The 19,423-nt window shown below is 37.7% G+C and overlaps 1 protein-coding gene across 2 annotated transcripts in view; it reads left to right on the top strand.

Moving 5' to 3' along the window:
• The window catches only part of ADAMTS12 (ADAM metallopeptidase with thrombospondin type 1 motif 12), a 328,239-nt gene that overhangs the window by 201,137 nt on the left and 107,679 nt on the right, over positions 1-19,423 (top strand). For both annotated transcript variants that reach the window (XM_081287375.1, XM_081287376.1), the window contains 5 exons: positions 4,776-4,919; positions 5,472-5,616; positions 9,927-10,019; positions 11,342-11,487; positions 14,553-14,722. In XM_081287375.1, the coding sequence (XP_081143501.1) occupies positions 4,776-4,919; positions 5,472-5,616; positions 9,927-10,019; positions 11,342-11,487; positions 14,553-14,722 (698 nt within the window). The remainder of the gene's footprint in view (positions 1-4,775; positions 4,920-5,471; positions 5,617-9,926; positions 10,020-11,341; positions 11,488-14,552; positions 14,723-19,423) is intronic.

Raw genomic sequence — 19,423 nt, 5'->3', positions numbered from 1 at the left:
GGAAAACAAATAAAAATTATGTGATTGGAACAAAGAGAAAAAAAGACTGCCAGAAATTAAAAGTCAAAGCAGAATTTTAGAAACACATGAGATTATAACAAAATGTCTTACATTTGGGTCATCAGAAGGAAAGGAGCAAGAATGGGATCGAAAAAGTACTTAAGATGCAAATGGCTAAAAACTCCCCAGATTTAATGAGGCATCATAGGAAACCCATAGGTACCTACAGATTTATAAAGCTGGGAGAAGCCCCAAAGGGGGTTAAAGCTAAAGAAAATTTATACCGTGATCAGTCATAATTAAACTTTAAAGTCTGAAGACAGGAAATCTTAAAAGCAGTGGGAATTGTCTCTTTGCATCTGTAGGAGGAACACACCTTGAATAAAGCTAGATTCCCCACCAGAGACCATGGAGGCCTGGAGGAGGTGGCACAATATCTTTCAAATGCTAAAAGAAAAGACCTGTCATCAACTAAGGATCATAAACCTAGCAAAGGAAAAGAGGAAGGAACAATTTTTAATTCATTTTATGAAACTAGTATTACCCTGATACTAATATCAGACAAAAACACAGTACTGAGGAAAAAACTAAAAAATAATATCCTGCATGAGTATTAATGCAAAAAATTTTAAAATATTATCAAATAGAATTCCGCAATGTACATTAAAAAAAGATACAGACACAATGACCAAGTGAGATTTATTTCAAGGGTACAGGCTGGTTCAGTATTTGAAAATCAATCAGCGTAATGCACCATAGTAACAGGCTAAAGAAGAAATATTCATTTCTCAATAATGCAATTCAGAGAGTTTAGAGTTCGTTTTTGTGTTCAATGGCCAGCACTTTCTTTGTTTTCAGAAAACTCAGCATCCATTTGTTATTATTTTAAAAACTCTCAGAAATAAAAAGAAACTTTCTTAATTTGATAAGGAATATTTCCAAAAGATTGAAAGCTAACTTGATACTTGATAGTGAGAGACTGAATATATTCCCTGGATCAGAAACAAGGCAAGTATACCATTCTCATCACTTCTTATTCAAAGTAGTACTAAAAGTGTCAGCCAGTGCAATTAGACAAGAAAATGAAACAAGAGGCATACATATCAGAAAGGAAGTAATAAAAGTATCCCTATTTGAAGAGGGCATTATCTTATGTGTGGAAAACTCTAGCGAAAACATACACACACACACACAAAAAAAAAAAAAAAACAGAAGAAGAAGAATAAGTGAGTTCACCAAGCTCACAGGACGCAATATAAACACATAAAATCATTTGTATTTCTGTATTCTAGCAATGAATAGATGGACACTGAAATGGGACTGAATTAGAACAAATTATATTTCATGCTTTTATAATTATGTCAAAATAAATACTATTGTTATGTATAACTAAAAAGAGCCAATAAAGGCCCCCCCCATTTTTTTTAAATCCAATACTTTTTACAATCACTCAAAATTTGATTTTGGACTTTGTAAGCTTGTAGAGCTGTAGAATGAAATCCTGTTATTTTAAGCCATCAAGTTTATGGTAATTTTTATGGCAACCTTAGGAAAATAATATATCATACATTTAATGAATAACTATTATCTATATGAAAAACTTTCAAAACTCAACTGTAAAAAACAAATAATTAGAAAATGTGCAAAAGACATGAATAAGTATCTCTCCAAGAGAATGTAAAAATATATTTAGTACATGAAACAATGTTTAAAATCAGTAGCTATCAGGGAAATACAAATTAAAACCACTAATGATATAGCACTACACACCTACAAGAATGACTAAAATAATGAGGTATAACAAATCCCACTGTTATGTATAATTATAATGTATCAGTACTAGGAGAAAAAAAATGACTAAAATAAAAATCAGTTATGACACCAAATGCTATCAAGGATGCAAATAAACTGGATCATACCTCCATTGCTGGAGAGAATATAGAATGGTACAAGCACCATGGAAAATAATTCAGTAGCTTTTCTAAAACAAAACCCACAATTACAACATGACCCAGCAATTATACTCCTGTGTTTCATCTCAGAGAAATGAAGATATATTTTCATATCATAATTTATACATGAATGTTTATGGAAGCTTGATCATAATACCCCAAACCAGGAAACAACCCAGGATGTTTCAACCCATCAGGGTAAATGGCTGAGGAAACCAGGATGGATACACATCATGAGACACCAGTCATCGAGAGAAAGGAAGGAACTACTAATACATGCCAGAGCCTTGATACCCTTCCAAAGAATGATGCTTAGTGAAAAAAGACCATCTCCAAAGTTGACCTACTGTATGATTCCATTTATATAGCATTATATAAACAAGAAAATTGTAGAAACAGAAAACACTAGGGCCAGGTGCCGTGGTGCATGCCTGTCATCCCAGCGGCTGGGAAGGCTGAGGCAGGAGGATCACGAGTTCAAAGCCAGCCTCAGCAAAAGGAGAGGTACTAAGCAACTCAGTGAGACCCTGCCTCTAATAAAATACAAAATAGGGCTGGGGATGTGGCTCAGTGGTTGAGTGCCCCAGAGTTCAATCTTCAGTACCCCTCTCAAAAAGAAAATAAAACAGTGGGATTTGAAGGAGGGGGGAGAGTACGTACAGCTATGAAGCGCAGCATGAGAAATCATGTGTTAGGAAAATGTTTGGTTTCTTGACTGTACCAAGATCAATATCATAATTGTGTTATTGTACTACAGATTTGCAAACTGTTACTTAGGGGGGAGGTAGGGAAAACATACATGATTATTTCTGTATTATTTCTCACAATTTCATCTGAGCTTGCAGTTATCCTAAAATTTTTTTAAAGTGATTTTTTTCTATATTTATCTTATTTATTAATTTTTTTACACAAATGGAGAATAACTTTTTATTTCTCTGGTTGTACATGATATAGAGTCACATCATTTGTGCAATCATACCTGTACATAGGGTAATAATATATATATCATTCCACCATCCACCCCCACTCCCACTCCCTGGCACACACACCCCTCCCCCTTCTGCTCAATCCAAAGTTTCTCCATCCCCACCCTCATTATGGATCAACATCCACTTATCAGAGAAAACATTTGGCCTTTTTTTGGGGGGGGGTGTTTACTTCGCTTGGCACGATTTTCTCCAACTCTGTCCATTCACCTGTAAATGCCATAATTTCATTCTTCTTTAAGGCTGAGTGATATTCCATTATGTATATATGCCATAGTTCCTTTATACATTCATCTATTGAAAGGCATCTAGGTTATTTCCACAGTTTATTAATAATGTGAAGAGAGAGCCAACAGAATGGGAGAAAATCTTTACCACATGCACATCAGATAGAGCACTAATCTTCAGGATATATAAAGAATCCAAAAACCTTTACACTAAAAAAGAAAACCCCAATCAATAAATGGGCTAAGGAAATAAGCAGACACTTCACAGAATATACACAATTGATCAACAAATAATTGAGAAAATGTTCAACATCTCCAGCAATTAAAGAAATGCAAATCAAAACTACTCAAAGATTTCATCTTACTCCAGTCAGAATGTCAGTTATCAAGAATTTAAGCAACCATAAGTGTTACTGAGGATGTAGGGGGAAAGGGTACACTGATTCAATGCTGATGGGACTGAAATTGGTGCAACCACTTTGGAAAGTAGTATCGAGATTCCTTAGAAAATGTGGAATGGAACCACCATTTGACCCAGCTATCCCACTCCTCAGTCTATACCCAAAGGACTTAAAATTAGCATACTACAGGGACACAGCCACATTAATGTTTATAGCAGCTTAATTTAAAAAGTTAATTTTAAAAAGTGGTATTGGGCCATGTGCAGATGATCTAAAATATTTTTTTAATGGCAAAAACAGACAATGGGAAGGGAAAGGAAAGGAAGGCAGGAAAACAGAAATGTTTAGAGTTTTGACTAAGTGAGAAAAAGTTGAAAGAAGATTCATGAGCTTGATTTTGAACAATAGAAAAAAAATGCTTTAGTAAGACCCCCCAAAATGTACTAAAGACTTTAGGAGCTTTCTGAGAAGATTTTGCATGTAGCAAAAGATGCTTCTGAGTAGTTAGCTTTTTGGGGGGCGGGGGGGGTGCTATGCTATATACTTCTAATTAGCTCTGGACCAAACTGAGAAATAAAATACTGGAAAAATCAATGAAATGGTCTAGAACAACCCAGAGAAGGAAAATGCAATGAACTAATATCCTAAGAAGATACTCGTTGTGATTTACTAACAAATATACCTCACTGTTTCTTGGAAACTTGTTTGTTTCATCACTGATTATACATAACGCTAAAGAGAAGGCAAACTAACTCACCTAACAATGCCTAGGTGAATGCTTTCATTTATTTTGAGAGGAAATTTAAAAATAGACATTTGTAATGGCCCTAGATGATATTAGCCATCCGTCTCTGAAACGTCATGCCACCTTTGTTGGTCCCTAAAGTGAATTACCAAAACTGAAAATAGAATCCCAGAAGGAAATTTAAAAACTTGACACATTGAAAAACAAGCTGCTTCCACTGAAGAACAGTTTTTGAACTAGCCACATGGCTCTCACAACTGTATATTTGAGGTAAAGCCATTCATACAACATTTCCTGCTCTTGTGAATTCAAAATTAGCTATGCCTCTCCAACTTCAAAGTCTGACTTTTCAACAGCTCCTCCTATACAAAAGTGTCTCTCTGGGTTATTATCACCTTGGAGAAACTATAATTTTTCTCCCTGTTTAATTCCTGCTCTCTTGATATTCTTGTGCTTTGTGCCAGCTTTGGCATCCAGCATGATGGGAAAGAAAATGACTGTGAGCCCGTGGGCAGGCACCCGTACATCATGTCCCATCAGCTCCAGTACGATCCCACTCCACTGACATGGTCCAAGTGCAGCAAGGAGTATATCACCCGCTTCTTGGAGTAAGTGGCAGTACATCTTATGTCAGCCTCACTTGGGTTTCTTTAAGGTGGGAGATGCAATGAATTTTCCACAGAGGAGCTGCTTCCCGAGAAACACTTGTTTCTATCCCCAGACCACAGTGTCAGGGCAGCACCACAGGGATGGAGTCCACATCTGCTTTCTGACCCTGAGATTTGGAGCTGTGCCCTGCATCCTGCCCTTCCTGGCTGCTCCTGCCCCAAGTTGGCTTTTTGTGATAGGACTGAGAATTAAGTTTGGGGAACTGGCAGGAACAATCAGGACCAGGAGTGTTTAGCCAAACCCTCCTGGGGGTAAGATGATGATTTTCCAATTTTCCCACTTCTTTTATTTCCTAAACGTGGTGTGGGTATGATTTGCATTTCCTTTTACTAAGTCCCTTCTTAGGTCCAGAGGGTTCTCTGGCATATAAAAATAAAGTTGTCTTGAAGGACAAAGAGTGAACTAGAAGAATGGAAGTTTTTATTGAATGAAACACTGAAGAGAATACATGAACCATTTGCTCTCATTTCTCTCATTTAACTTGTTTGCAGCCGAGGCTGGGGGTTCTGTCTTGATGACATTCCCCAAAAGAAAGGCTTGAAGTCCAAGGTCATTGCCCCTGGCGTGATCTATGATGTCCATCACCAATGCCAGCTCCAGTATGGTCCCAATGCTACCTTCTGCCAGGAAGTTGAAGTAAGTATTGGGTATCTTGGTGCGCCTCATGGGTATGTGTAGGGCTTGAAATCTCCAGCATGCTGAAGAAAGGGCCAGGGAAATATTTGGAAATTGGAAGATCCAGAAAGAGAATCTTTATATTATGGCAAGGTATAAATATACCTATGTTCATAAAAGGCAGAAAAATTAAATCTGTAGTCATTTATATTCCTTGACCCTGCCTCTTTGGAATTCTGGAATCTACAATTTTTGCAACCAGGTGGTGGTTGAGACAGTCTCATGGTGATTTTCAGGATTCACAGTGATTCATGCCTACAGACTTCATAGTAACCAACATAATACCTAAAGTTGTCCAAGGTAGGAGTATGATTCATCCCCAATTCATCCCCAATACTTTCTTCTCCTTTATTTTCAATATTAAGTCAAGCCTTGATATCTCACCTTCTAAGTAATTCTTGATTACCCCAGCTACTGATTCAATCTTTCATTATCTTTCCTCACTATTATAACTCCTACATAGTCTCTCTCCCATTCAAATTGTTCCTCTGGTTTCTTTAAAAATACACAAATCTAGCCAGGCATGGTGTTACATGCTTATAATCCCAGCAATCTGGGAGACTGAGGCAAGAGGATTGAAAGTTGGAGGCCATCCTGGGCACCTTAGCAAGACCCTGTCTCAGAATAAGAAACAAAAAGGGTTGATTATGGTAGAATACACCTGGTTTCAATTCCCAGTACCATAAAATAATGATAATAATAATTAATAATTTTTAAAACCCATATATAGAACCATGGCCCATTTGGTTCTGAGGCTCCTGTGGACCCCAGGGTGAAATCCTACCTCCATGTGTGGCACTCTTCTATTTGGACCCTGCCTGTTCTGTGAACTCACCCTTCTCTTGCAAAAGTACAGATACTGAGACACATGAGAAGACAGATCTCGCTGAATCCTTGCCAGATTCTGTGCTATGTTTTGAATAAGATGAAAAAGATAAACCTTCAAAAATTAATAAGACAGTCTCTGTCTTCAAGGAGCTCATGGTGGCAAAGGAAATAACAATCACTTCAACATAGCAAGATAAATACAAAAAGAGACATTGAAAGAACTTAGAGATGGAAGTAAGAAACTGCTTAAAACACGCAAAATTTAACAGAGAAGGTAAAGTTGGTGCACCCTTTCATCTAACTAGTTACCAAGTGACTCCAATTGTAAATATCTCTAAAATCCATCCAATCCTATATCTATAGTGGTTAATCTATTGGTCTCCTCCCTAAAACCAATTACCTCCCCTCTGCTTTCTTCCACCCACCCAAATATAGCTAAACCAACTTCATAAATGGAAATCTGCGTGTTTTCCCTTCTGATTAAAATACTTGACAGCTTTCCCATTCTCTTAAAGTTCAAATTCCTTAAATTGGCTTTAAAATATGCTCAGGATTTTGTTCTCTTAATATCTGGAATTACTCTTAAAATATTGTTTTAATCTTATGTTCTTTAAACCAATAAATACTCTGATTGTGTGTACATTAGACTTCTTCATTGATCTTTCATATTTTAGAAACTATCCTTATTTGCCATCTTTTTTTTTTTTTGGAGGGTGGGTAGGGGGTACCAGGTTTTGAACTCAGGGGCACTCAACCACTGAGCCACTTCCCCAGCCCTATTTTGTATTTTATTAGAGATAGGGTCTCACTGAGTTGCTTAGTAGCTCATCATTGCTGAAGCTGGCTTTGAACTGATGATCCTCCTTCCTCAGCCACCCAAGCTGCTGGGATTACCGGATGTGCACCCCCACACCTGGCTATTTGCCATTTTTTATACGTCTGTCTTTATTTTTGTCTTCCAAATTACCAGTTCTCTCTTCAGATATGTCTTCTATTTAACCTGTGCATTTGTATTTTAATCTCATTTATTATATTTTTTACTTCTAACAATCTATTTTCTAAATTTTCTGTCATTTTATGATCCCTTAATCCTGATTCAAATTTTTAATGTGATCTTTTATTGCTTTAAGCATATATCACTCACTTATTTCATAATTTATGCTGGATAATTCTAGTAGTCTGGGTCTTATGTGAATCTGTATTGGTAGGGTTCCTTCCAGCTCTTAGTTACATATTATTTCCTTGTGTGATTTTTTACTTTTATTATAAGATGTTGGTTATGAAATTTCACATTGGAGTTTTATTCAGGCCTTAGAAGGTTGGCACATTCTAAGAGAATTGACCATTGCTGAGTCAGTTTATAATAAATTATTGGTTTGTTTTTTGTTTTGTTTTGACTATGTGGGCAGCATGAGGACTAGTATGGACATAAACTCTCAGGAGTAATAATTTACCATGCCTGAAGTTGAAAGTCAAAGCAGGCAAGTTTTCTGACTATGTACCAAAATATATTTAGTTCACCCTTTCACTTAAGAGCCAATCTTTTAGGGTTCTGGCCTTATATGGAGGTCTCCAGTAATAAATATCTCCAACTGCCCACCCTAAGCATTGCCTCCAGTAGTCAAGTGCCCTGCAAACCTAAAATCTAGATGACTTAATTTCCATATCTAGATTAATATTTTTGGTAATTTTTAGCCTTACCTTCTTGCCAACTTAAGGATAAACTTAAAACTTTTTAAAATAGTTTATCCATGGTTTTAGAAGTTTTATAGAGGTAAGGGATTTTCAGCTGTTAAGCATTGAGAAAACACCATTCCAGCTCTTTCTGGTCAAGTCCTCCTTAAACTGTATGTTCATCCTACAGAACTACCTTCATTCCTTGAGAGCCCTGGGTTCTTCTTAACTACCCGAACTTTTCACATGGTGATTCCTCTGCTTTATCATTCCTACTTGTCATTCAGGTTTCATTTTAAATATCACTTCATATCCTATTCTGTGACAAAGTCCTTTTTAAGATTATATGGTAGTTTCTTGTTTACTTATCTCTACCCTCCTCCATTATAAGCTTTCTGAGGAAATTTTTATTTACTCAGCTGTACACATAGTAGCCACTCAATAGGTAAATGAATAAAGACCTCATATCCCTGTATGTTACAGCCAATAAATCATTTCCTTTATTAAAAGGCCTGAAATACAAAATGTAGCAGCATCCTTCTTTATTATAAATTTTCATTTTGAAACAATTTAAACTCCAAAAATATTTCAAAACTGTACAGAGTTTCTGTGTACCTTTCACCCAACACATCATATTTTATAAATGCAAAATAAAGTTACAAGTAAGAACAGAAATCCTCATAGAGGGAAAAAAAACTAGAAGTGAAGTAAAGCAATAAACTTACAATAACTTTCCAGATTTTAATTGAAAGTAAGAATGATAAAATAAATATATAAAAGAACAATTAATTGTGTTTGAAAGATATATTTAAGGCAGAAATGAAGAAAAAAATATAACTTTTGGAAGTGAAAAATACAGTCATTATTTTTAAAATTCAATAATAGGATTAAACAGCAGGCTTGAGGCAGCTGAAGAGAAAATCGGCTATCTGAAATTCAAAGCTGTGAAAATTACTTCCCATCCTGCTTGAGTGTTTCTCAGAGGCAAGTGATGGGAGAGAAAAGTTCTTCAAATTTTGAATACAATAAAATCAAGAGATAGAAAATAGGAAGATCAAGTTGAAACAAGAAGGTCAGAATAGGAAACTTTATTAACAACAACTATGGATTCCAGGAGGAGAGGCAAAATTGGGGCAGATGAACATTGAGAATTTTCTGAAATTGTTTAAAATCTAAAATCTTATGTTGAAGAAGAACAATTCAATGTAGATTACAAAAGTGAATAGAATGATGGGAGATGGGAAGTAGCTGAACCATTTTTGATAACATTTAAGCCACCTGTCAATCTTCTGTCATTCTCACAAGAGTAGAAATGACAGAGAACATGTAGTTCCCTCCCTAGAAGCTAAAACAGGCTGATCCTTTTGGGTAATAAGTAAATAAGCTGAAGTGTTCTGAGTGGAATAGTTTTCATTGCTTTCCTTGAGCAGCTCAAATTATAACCACTCCAGCTGCCAAAACTTGGATTTGCCTGTAATAAATGAGATCATCAGTTACCCTGCCCAAGGTAATGAGTACTAGATATTGTCCCACACATAGAGAATAATAAATAGTCTCAACTCTGAAGAAATGGGCTCTACCTCTCATTTCGATATTGCCTAGTGTAGTCTGCAGACCATGGCAAAACTAAGTACAGTTTGAACTGAGACTCTAATGATTGCTTTATTAATTCTTATCCACTAGCCACAGTGGCATTTATTGTGAGTGCGTGTATTTTGCCACAAATGTAGAAATGCTGTTGTGTGCTCAGTCTCACATTTGTTTTCCAGAATGTTTGTCAGACGCTGTGGTGCTCAGTAAAAGGCTTTTGTCGCTCTAAACTGGATGCTGCTGCAGATGGGACAAGATGTGGTGAGAAGAAGGTGATGTGTGAGGCTGAGGAAGGAAAGTGGGAGGGCAGTGGGCCCTGAGTTCTTGAAGAAAGCTGGGGAGAAGGCCCTGGAGAGGGTGAGGCTCTCTCTGGGTGAAGGACAGTGAATGAAGGTCACATAGACCAGCCAGAGGAAAGGGTTCTGTCCCTTCTTTCCCTGATAAACCTCTGGATTTGGACAACAGCATCTGCTGAACCTATTATCAACCATTCATTTGTTTTGACATTTTCCCCCTCCATATGGAAGATTGGAAAGGACAGCCCAGTGGATTTTTCTTTCCAAAAAATGTCAGATTTTGTCCACTTATAATCTTCTTTCACATTATCCGACATGACTATTTTTTCCTGAAGTTCTGCCCACTTTACTAGGCAGGAAGGTCATATATCCAGGAACTCAGAAATCATTAGCTATTCTCCAGGCTGCCTGAGAACAGGATAATTTCTGCTGCACAAGTTAACCACTTGGATCTGATATGGGTTTAGGGCTTAGGAGTTTAGCTTTCATGCAGCCTGAGTGTGGCACGACCCATCACTGAGATAAATAGAACCTGGTTGAAATACACAGTGATCAGAAAGAATGAGGGAAAAAGAGTCCAGCATATAGAACATGCCTCCATCCTTCAAAAATATGACCATTTCTAACAACCAAGCTGCACTTCCTTTTGTTTTAATTTGTACGTGTTCATTCTCCTAAACTGAGAGTTATGGAAAGATTGTGTTGACGAGGGAGAGAGTAGATATTTTCTGAGTCACTTGAAAGGTTAGAATTGCAAACAATGGCTAGGAAAAAAAAAGCAACTATTTTCCCCCTTGATCTAAGAAATTACTTCCTACAACTTGTGTTTTGGGAAATGAAGTGAACTTTTATGCTGGGGAGTGTTCTGCTGCAGGCATAAATACCCACAGAATCTGTAACAAAGTGCTACTCTAATGCCAGAACTGTTAGGACCTGTACCAGAAAGTAAATCAACAGCTATGTCATTAGCATACTAATTGACATGATGCATAGAGGAAGTGGTATGTTGTTTTATATTCTAGCATGCAATCGCCCAACCAGGCTTTGAGTAGCACCACTGCAGTGACTCTGAAAGGCACCATACAGTTCCCTTCCATTCCTGAAACTGGTTTTGAAAACCAAGACTCTGGGAAAACTCTTTTATAAGCCCTTCTTTGTTTGCTATCTTAAGTGTGACTGCAGAAAGCCTACTTGCTCTGGGAGGATTGGGTGTAGACGTGGGTGTAGACTTCTAGGGTTCTGGGCTTGGCTTGCTAAGATCCTTCCTGACATTTGCATCTCGTCTCTTCCCTTTGCAGTGGTGCATGGCGGGCAAGTGCATCACAGTGGGGAAGAAACCAGAGAGCATCCCTGGAGGCTGGGGCCGCTGGTCACCCTGGTCCCACTGTTCCAGAACCTGTGGGGCTGGAGCCCAGAGTGCAGAAAGGCTTTGCAACAACCCTGAGTAAGCCTGGCCAGATCCACCTCCTTCCCTGCCTTCCACAAGCACTGAGAGGCCAGTGTCGAATGGCAGGACTTCAGTGACCCCAAGCCTCCTTGGGAAATTAAATGGGTTCCCAAAGACAAATGGAGCCTGAAGATTCACAGAGGGTGAAAAAAGAGTGATTCTGTTTTGTTTGGGCTTGGCAGTTGATTCTCAATAACACTTAGATAAGTAAGCTAATTCCATCATTTGGAGAAATAAAGCAAATTTCTTTTCAAGGCACAACCTATGTGGCATACTCTAGGAAATTATGCAATTAAATCCTTCCACATAACTCCACTCTATCAGTAAGAGATTAGTTATACATAATATTCATGGTAGGATCGTAGCTACTTTCAATCATAATGAATGTACAGTTTTATGAAAATATTATTTTTCCCTTAGGTAACTAATAAAATAGGCAAACACATTGTGAATTATTTCATGAAAAGATATTATAAACTTTATAGGAGCCTGTTAAGGATTCCATAGAGATTACTTCACCAGCAGTTTTTTTTTTTTTTAATTGAATTGCTTGATTTTTCATGTATTTAAACTTCAAGCCTCACTCTCCTTCCTTCCTTCCTTCTGCTACAGCCTGACACCTCATTTTCTTGTCACCATGTCTTGTTCCATCTGCAGTGGGGTCCAGTTACCCTACTGGAGGGTAACACATGATGGATAGATATTGCCCCACACATAAGGATGACAATCTCAGCATTGAGAAATGGGTGTGCCTCTCATTTCCTTATTGCCTAAAATGGCCTACAGACCATTGTTTATGAATGAGGACAAAAACTAAGTATGTGTAAGGAACAGATTAAGTCACATTAAGAAAAGTGGGGGACTGGGGTTGTGGCTCAGTGGTAGACCGCTCGCCTCGCACATGCAAGGCTCTGGGTTCCATCCTCAGCACCACATAAATATAAATAAATAAAATAAAGTTAAAAAAAAGAAAAGTGGGGAGAGCAGTATAGAAAATCTCATGAACATTCAAAAGAGCCAAGTACAGCAGAGCCACATAAGAATTATAACCACAGTGAGAACTTGAGAGTCAGCCAGACCTCTGCCCCGCAGGGTCAACCTGTACAGGACCATGATAAGAGCATGGGCTATGGATTAAATCAAACAAGGGTCCAAATCCTGACTCTGCCACTACACTGGACACTTGGGAAGATGTCCTACTTTTATGTGCTTTTATCATGATGTCATCTGAACTGCCTTTGTCCTGAGAATATCTTCAGAAACACTCCTTTCATTAATACTTTCCAACCAGCCTTAACTTTCATGGCTCTCTCTCTTTCCATGGCTCTCTCTCTCTTTCCATGGCTCGATCTCTCTTCTAAAAACCCCACCATACTCATAGTCAGGGATACATTGTTGCTAGCTTAAATTATCTCACTTCTTAGGTTATTTTTTTCTTAACAAAATTATAAATTTCCAGGAAGCATAGAACATGGCTTGGTCCTCTTTCCTGCCCTCTTGTCCCCCAGCATGATGTTGAGCACATAGTAGTATATAAATACTGATAGATTATTATTCACAATAACCGAAAAATGCTATCATTTACTGAGTTCTTACTTTGTGACAAGAGTTGCTTTATTAGAGTAACTTTATGTGTATTGTCTCATTCAGTCCTTTCAACTCATGAGTTATAAAATTTCATACTCATTTCACAAATTTATTAAAAAAAAACTGGTTCAGAGATATAAAATAACTTGTTGAGGATCATCTAACTACTAAAAGGTAAAGCCAGATTCTAACTCCAGGCTGTTGGCCCTATTTTGCTGCACTACAATAGGCAATACACAATTCCTCATTCGGATGCTGCAACCTGGAGGCAAAAAGGTATATGTGGATCACCTTGGAGTCTTCTGGAAGGATACAAGGTTCCTCCAGTTCTTTGGAAGCAATTCCATGATATTCCCCCCTTCTTCTCTTTTGAGTGATCCTAGTAGAGAGATTGTCATGCTCGAGTGTATTGAAAAGGAAATTAAAAAATTGAGAATGCATTCTAAAGTAAGAGTAATGAATTCATTTATTGAATGCTTATTAAAAACTCAACTATGCTCAAGGTACTGTTTAGATACCTTACAGTACATAGAACTTAGGTTTAGTAATTTAAAAAAATTATCTTTAGGTACAAGTTAAGGAAGTGCATACAGTTGGTACATGAAGTGTCACTAAAGAGAGGAGACAGAAATTCTGGTTGGAATTCAGGAAGGATTTATGATGGAGGTGACCTTTAATTTGTCCCTAAAAAATGGAAAGGATGTTGACATGGAAAGACTTAAGATAAAGGAATTCTATCCAGAGGCACAGGAAAAAAATAATAAATAAGACAGCTTGTACCATTGGAGCAGTGTAGGAAATAAAGTTGTTAAATAGAGTTGAGGTAGGTTCATAAGGGCCTGAATAATCAAGCTCAAAAGATTGTAATTGATTCTGAGGCTATAAGGTCCACTGAATGCTTTTTAAACAGGAAGCTAGGATAATTAAGGTGATCTAAAATCGTCTTCAGATAATAGTGTATACCGTGGATTGAATAAGGAGAAAGTGAGGAAAGGGAAGACATAAATGGAGATAAGATTCCAGCTGGTTTGGTAACTGGGATTCAGGAAGAGGTAGCAAATATAAATACAATTGATTCCCAAACAATTGATTGACTATTGTCCTAGGAAGGCAACAGTTGAAAAATTCTGAGTACTCTGACCACTGCTAACTTTCTAAATAGGAAATAGAGAAGGATCAGATTTTGGAAAGAAAATGATGTATCCTTTTGCAGCATATATTTTCCCTTGGGGGTACACAGTTGAAAAAGTATTGCAAAGTAGGCAACTATACACATAGCACTAAAGTGCTGTGTATATAGCATAGAATGCAACACACACATAAACACAACTTGGAAGGGTTTTATAAGGTGAGTTTTTAGGGCACAAAGAGAAATAGTTTGGCCAAGAACAAGTATGGTCAGACAGCAGGGAATTTTTTTTAAAGGATAATATTGGCCTTTTGGGAAATTAAAAGAACAGCTGTTTCACTTGTAGACCAAAGTTTGGAGGAAAATACTGCACTGGAGAAAGAAAGCGATATCGCTTGTGCAACGTCCACCCCTGTCGCCCAGATGCACCAACATTTCGGCAGATGCAATGCAGTGAATTTGACACCGTTCCCTACAAGAATGAATTCTACCACTGGTTTCCAGTTTTTAATTCAGGTAAGAAACTGTAAAAGTATATCTCAAATCTTAGGCCACATTTGTATTTCACATTTTCTGTTATATCCTCTAAGTTGAACAAAGAGATATGTACCATCAGGAGTTTTGTGTTTTGGAAGAAACACTGACCTGGTGAAATTGATCAGTAAATGTTGAAGGCTCAGTATATGTCCAATTCTGCTCTGTGGGAGATGAATAAGACATTTGTCAAACACAATGACTCGCTTCAAAACAGTTGAGGTGCATCGGAGCACCTACATGGGGCACGTGGGCATTCAGCTACTAATTGCTTATTGACGGGAATGTGAAACTGATTGTAGTTTCAGCAGAAATTCAGAACACAAGGTCATTGTGGGTTTGGAGTATTTTCAAAGAAGGCTCCCAAGGAAATAGTCGATAATTCTTAGCATGAGTAATTTTTCTACTGAAAAAAATAAAAAGGGAAGGGATTCAAAATAGAGTCACTCGAAATGGGAAGAGACTAGCACAAAGAAAGGCAAGATAACAGGAATGCCTTCATTAGAAATAAGAGAAACCCAGCCTTGGCCAGAAACCAACACTTCATAGGCACAGAGCAGTATGAGAAGGGTCAAAAGCAAAATCAAATGTCTAAAGGATGCACATCAGGAAATGGGGAGAATCAAGTTGGAGAACACAACAGCAGCTTTGGCAAAACTTCCAGTGAGAACCATTGCCCATTCTTTCCTGAAAATGAACCAGGATTAATGATGATTAGCTATAGATTTACATCAGAAGGCATCTTATCAGTGCTCTTTGTTGTGATTTGAGTGAGAAACAAAAAGGCTAAGGAGATTCCAGGCAAAGTGGTTAAAATTAACTACTTAAATGTTTCATGATTTTTAACTCCTGAAAGTCTTGTGATAAGACATAAGAAAAATCATAGATTGGAGAATAACATCTTGGCCTGTTAACACAACGATGTTGTCAGTAACTTTTGGAAGATGCTGTGGTGCTTTGCCCATGATGAATCACCCAAATACCCTGATGGCTAATTGTTATCAAGGGCAACAGCTACCCCTTATCCCTAACTGTTTAGCATCATTCATGTTCTGTGGCCGTCAGCATTTGGTTATTGGTAGAGTTGAACTTCCTTGTCCAGGCATCTGAACACAGGAAACTCATTTGTGTATTCATGTGGATTTCATGCTAATGATGAAAGGTGCATTCAGTTGGTATTATCTATGCCTGTATCTTACACATTCTCTATTTTGTTGAATCAAAGTAGAGCATTTGGATTAGTGGTTTTAGGGACCCTGAATAAGTAGCCTTCCATGACTAAAATAGATAACCTCCCCCCATGGTATAACAGGTCCTTATTCTTGGTCTTTTCCTACCACAGATATAAGGTTGAACTTGTGTGATCTTAACTGATGGCTCAAGTATAACTGGACTTAGAATGAAAAAACTTCATTCAGCTTTGCTTTTCATTTATTTACAAGTTTTGTTATGTGCCTACCTTTTTGTCTAGTATAGCTGTCAGTACTAAGCAATGATAGGCATAAGGGTAAACATCTGCTTCATTCATTTTGGAATGATTGATTGATTGATTGGTTGGTTTAATTTGCTCCCTACTGAGTTCACTGTCTCTCTAGGGTATAAACAGCCGTCCTCTATCCTGGTGATTTCCATACAGCTCCTGTGCTATTGTCAGGTGTGGTGACTTACCTACTAACAAAGAGTACCTACCACCTTGACCAACACACATGAAATGCATCAAAACTCTTCCTTAACTAAACAAATATTTTTATACACTTTAGTAAGTTTGGTTTTTTTGCTTCTAATGACCATTTCTTAATTTTAAAATATTGAACTATCTTGTTTCTGCAGAATTGAAAATGAAACCTTTGATTAAGTTCATGCAGTTACCTGAGCTTCCTTTGAAAGGATTAATTAAGGATGGGGGTGAGAGTTTACCAGTAAATTGATTTTAGTGCTTTTACTTTACCTAATTATAAATGGACGTGAAAGCTCTTGAAAACCAGAGGGACAAAAAAACCTCATGGCTCAGACAAAAGGATGTCAGGTAAACAATGTGAGGACAGTGAAAATAATCAAAGCTATAGAAATGCTGGATTCTATGAGGTTGACTTTTGAGACACAATCTCTGATGCTCATGATGATCACTGAGAATTAAATGCCACCCTTACCTCCTTTTGCAGAACCCTGCGTCACAGGCCAATGTAATAATATCTGCAGTTCCCTCACAACACCGTGAAAGAAAGAGGCCAGAGGAGGGGTTGGCGTAGCAGGACAGGCAACCTTACAAAATGTTTAAGTAGCCCTGAACCTTCAATTTGCAATGCCTCATTTAAGCATAAGGTTCTCTCTGGCCTTAGGCACATCTGTGCTCCGAGGCAGTCAGCTGGGGATTATTACCAGATAGTTCAAGGATTCCATAGGCTGCTGCACTTAGATGCAACTGACATTTTTGTTTCTTATGTGCAGCATGCTTTTTTTTTTTTTTAAAGAAAGAGTGAGAGAGAATTTTTTTTAATATCTATTTTTTGGTTCTCGGCAGAATCTATTTTTTAGTTCTCGGCAGACACAACATCTTTGTTGGTATGTGGTGCTGAGGATCGAACCTGGGTCGCACGCATGCCAGGCGAGTGCGCTACCGCTCGAGCCACATCCCCAGCCCCTGCAGCATGCTTTTTTCAACCTGGTTAGCCTTGAAGGAGGTACTAGTCCCATACTTGAGAAACAGGGTGGAGGGTGGGACTCCCTTTATGAAAAAGTGTCATCATTATCCCAGAAAGGAGACTATTTAGTTTTCTTGCTTGAGAGCTTCAGCATTATGCTTAAAATGAATATATGTGTCTTATAAAAATGAAAACATACATAATAGAATAAAATAAAAGTGAATTCTTACTGTCCCACCATACTTCACCCATTCTTCAGAGGTTACCGTTGTTAACGGCAGGTTTTTTGCACAAGAATAAAATCTTCTTTGCTGATTCTGCATCTTTCTTGCCTCTCTGAGCAAGATCCTGGCACTGGGTTTATCTCACTGCCTTCAGGGCCCACAGAGAATTCTATTAATTTATTTGTCCACTTGTGTCCAGATAAGCATTTCATTGTCACCATGAATGACCTTGACCTCTATCACTAAGGTTAATGCTCATTTTTTGACTGCCTGAGTTGATAATCTCTCAAAATTTAAAAATCCCTTTGCTGCTTGATCCAGAATTTTCTCATTATCAGTGTTGATCATTGTCACCTCAGTTAATTCATAAAGATGAACTAAGAGCCTCCTCTAAGAGTAATGTTCTGCTAGTAATCACTGGGAGAGGTGAATGGTAACAGCCACACACCTTCCAACAGTCCCTTGCACAGTTTAGAGACTTGGGAGTCTTGGGCAAGGTTTAATAGTCAGGGATGGATTTGTATTTCTCTGTATCTAACTCCAACACTCTGAGGAAAATTTCTGTGCTTTTTCCTGCCTCTACTGAGCTTTTGAGTCCTCACCATCCTGTTATGACTCTTCCTTCTCAGACTGTGCTGTTTGGTAGTAGCTAATCAATGCTCAAATGACTTCAGTGTCCTTGAGGACATTACAGTATGATTGAGGAGTTTGTAAAATTGAAGTCTTGGAATTGCAGACCTGAGAGGACTGCAGTAGATATTGTACAACTGGAACACCTTTGAATGAGGTCTATAGTCATAGTAAAAGAAAGTTATGGACCCATCTACAGAGCAAGACCTCGAATTCTTTATGATAAACTGACATGATGCCAGTTAGTTAGAGGACAGTAAAACAAAGTATGAATTTAATGCTGAATTAATTAATAATGACATAATGGAATAATCTGAAGGGAAAGAGAGGATTTGGGGAAGTTCTTTTGTTGCTGTTTTGGCTGGAGTAACAATTAAGCCAGGGTTACAAGTCTGTTGACTACTTGGGAAGACTGGAAAGACAGGCACAGAATGCCAAGGCTACCTTTAGAATTCCTCCAGTCAATGATGCACAAGTAAAACCAAAGCTGCCATTTATTGATCACTTACTCTATATAGCATAATGCTGAGTGCTTGACATACAATATCTGTCTCATTTCTCACAATTTACCTCCAAGGCAGATATTATTACTTATTTTTTAGATGAGGAAACTGAGTCATAGAAAGATAAAGTCACTTCTTCAAGGGATAGCCATGAACTAAAAATGTTTAAATCTGTTTCTGTAGAAGTGAATACTTCAGTGTCTAGTATTTTCCCCCATGAGAAAATATACTCTGAATTAAAGCAGAGTTATCCAGTTAGTGTGCTACCCAGTTTCCTTTTGTATTGGGGTTGTAATTCAGCATTGCCTAATGAGGTGGAAAGTGGTCAGTTTAATGATCTCATCAAAGACATTTTTCTGTTGTTGTTAAAGAAAATGTTGTGTCTGTACACTAGGGATTTGTAGTGTGGGATCTGAAACAAAGCACCATGGTGGTTTACTCTGCCACTCATACTGGGAGAGCTTGGGAAGATTTTATTATCTATGGCTAAACTTTCTCACCTATGAAATAGGTAAAAAAATAACTAACTGCATAGGACAGCTGTGGTTCTTAAAGTGAGATAATCACTGTCGAGCAAAACAAAACCTGGGAAACAATGTTCAAATAATATATTGGCTATATTTTACCAAGCAAATTCCTTTGAATTCACTGTAATAACAAGACTAGCTGAAGTCTCTGGATAGT

This window comes from Spermophilus citellus (assembly GCF_964194105.1).
Source record: "Spermophilus citellus genome assembly, chromosome: 1".
Taxonomy (NCBI): Eukaryota; Metazoa; Chordata; class Mammalia; order Rodentia; family Sciuridae; genus Spermophilus; species Spermophilus citellus.
The sequence above is the reverse complement of the archived record's forward strand: the minus strand, read 5'-3'. Positions and strand labels throughout refer to the sequence as shown.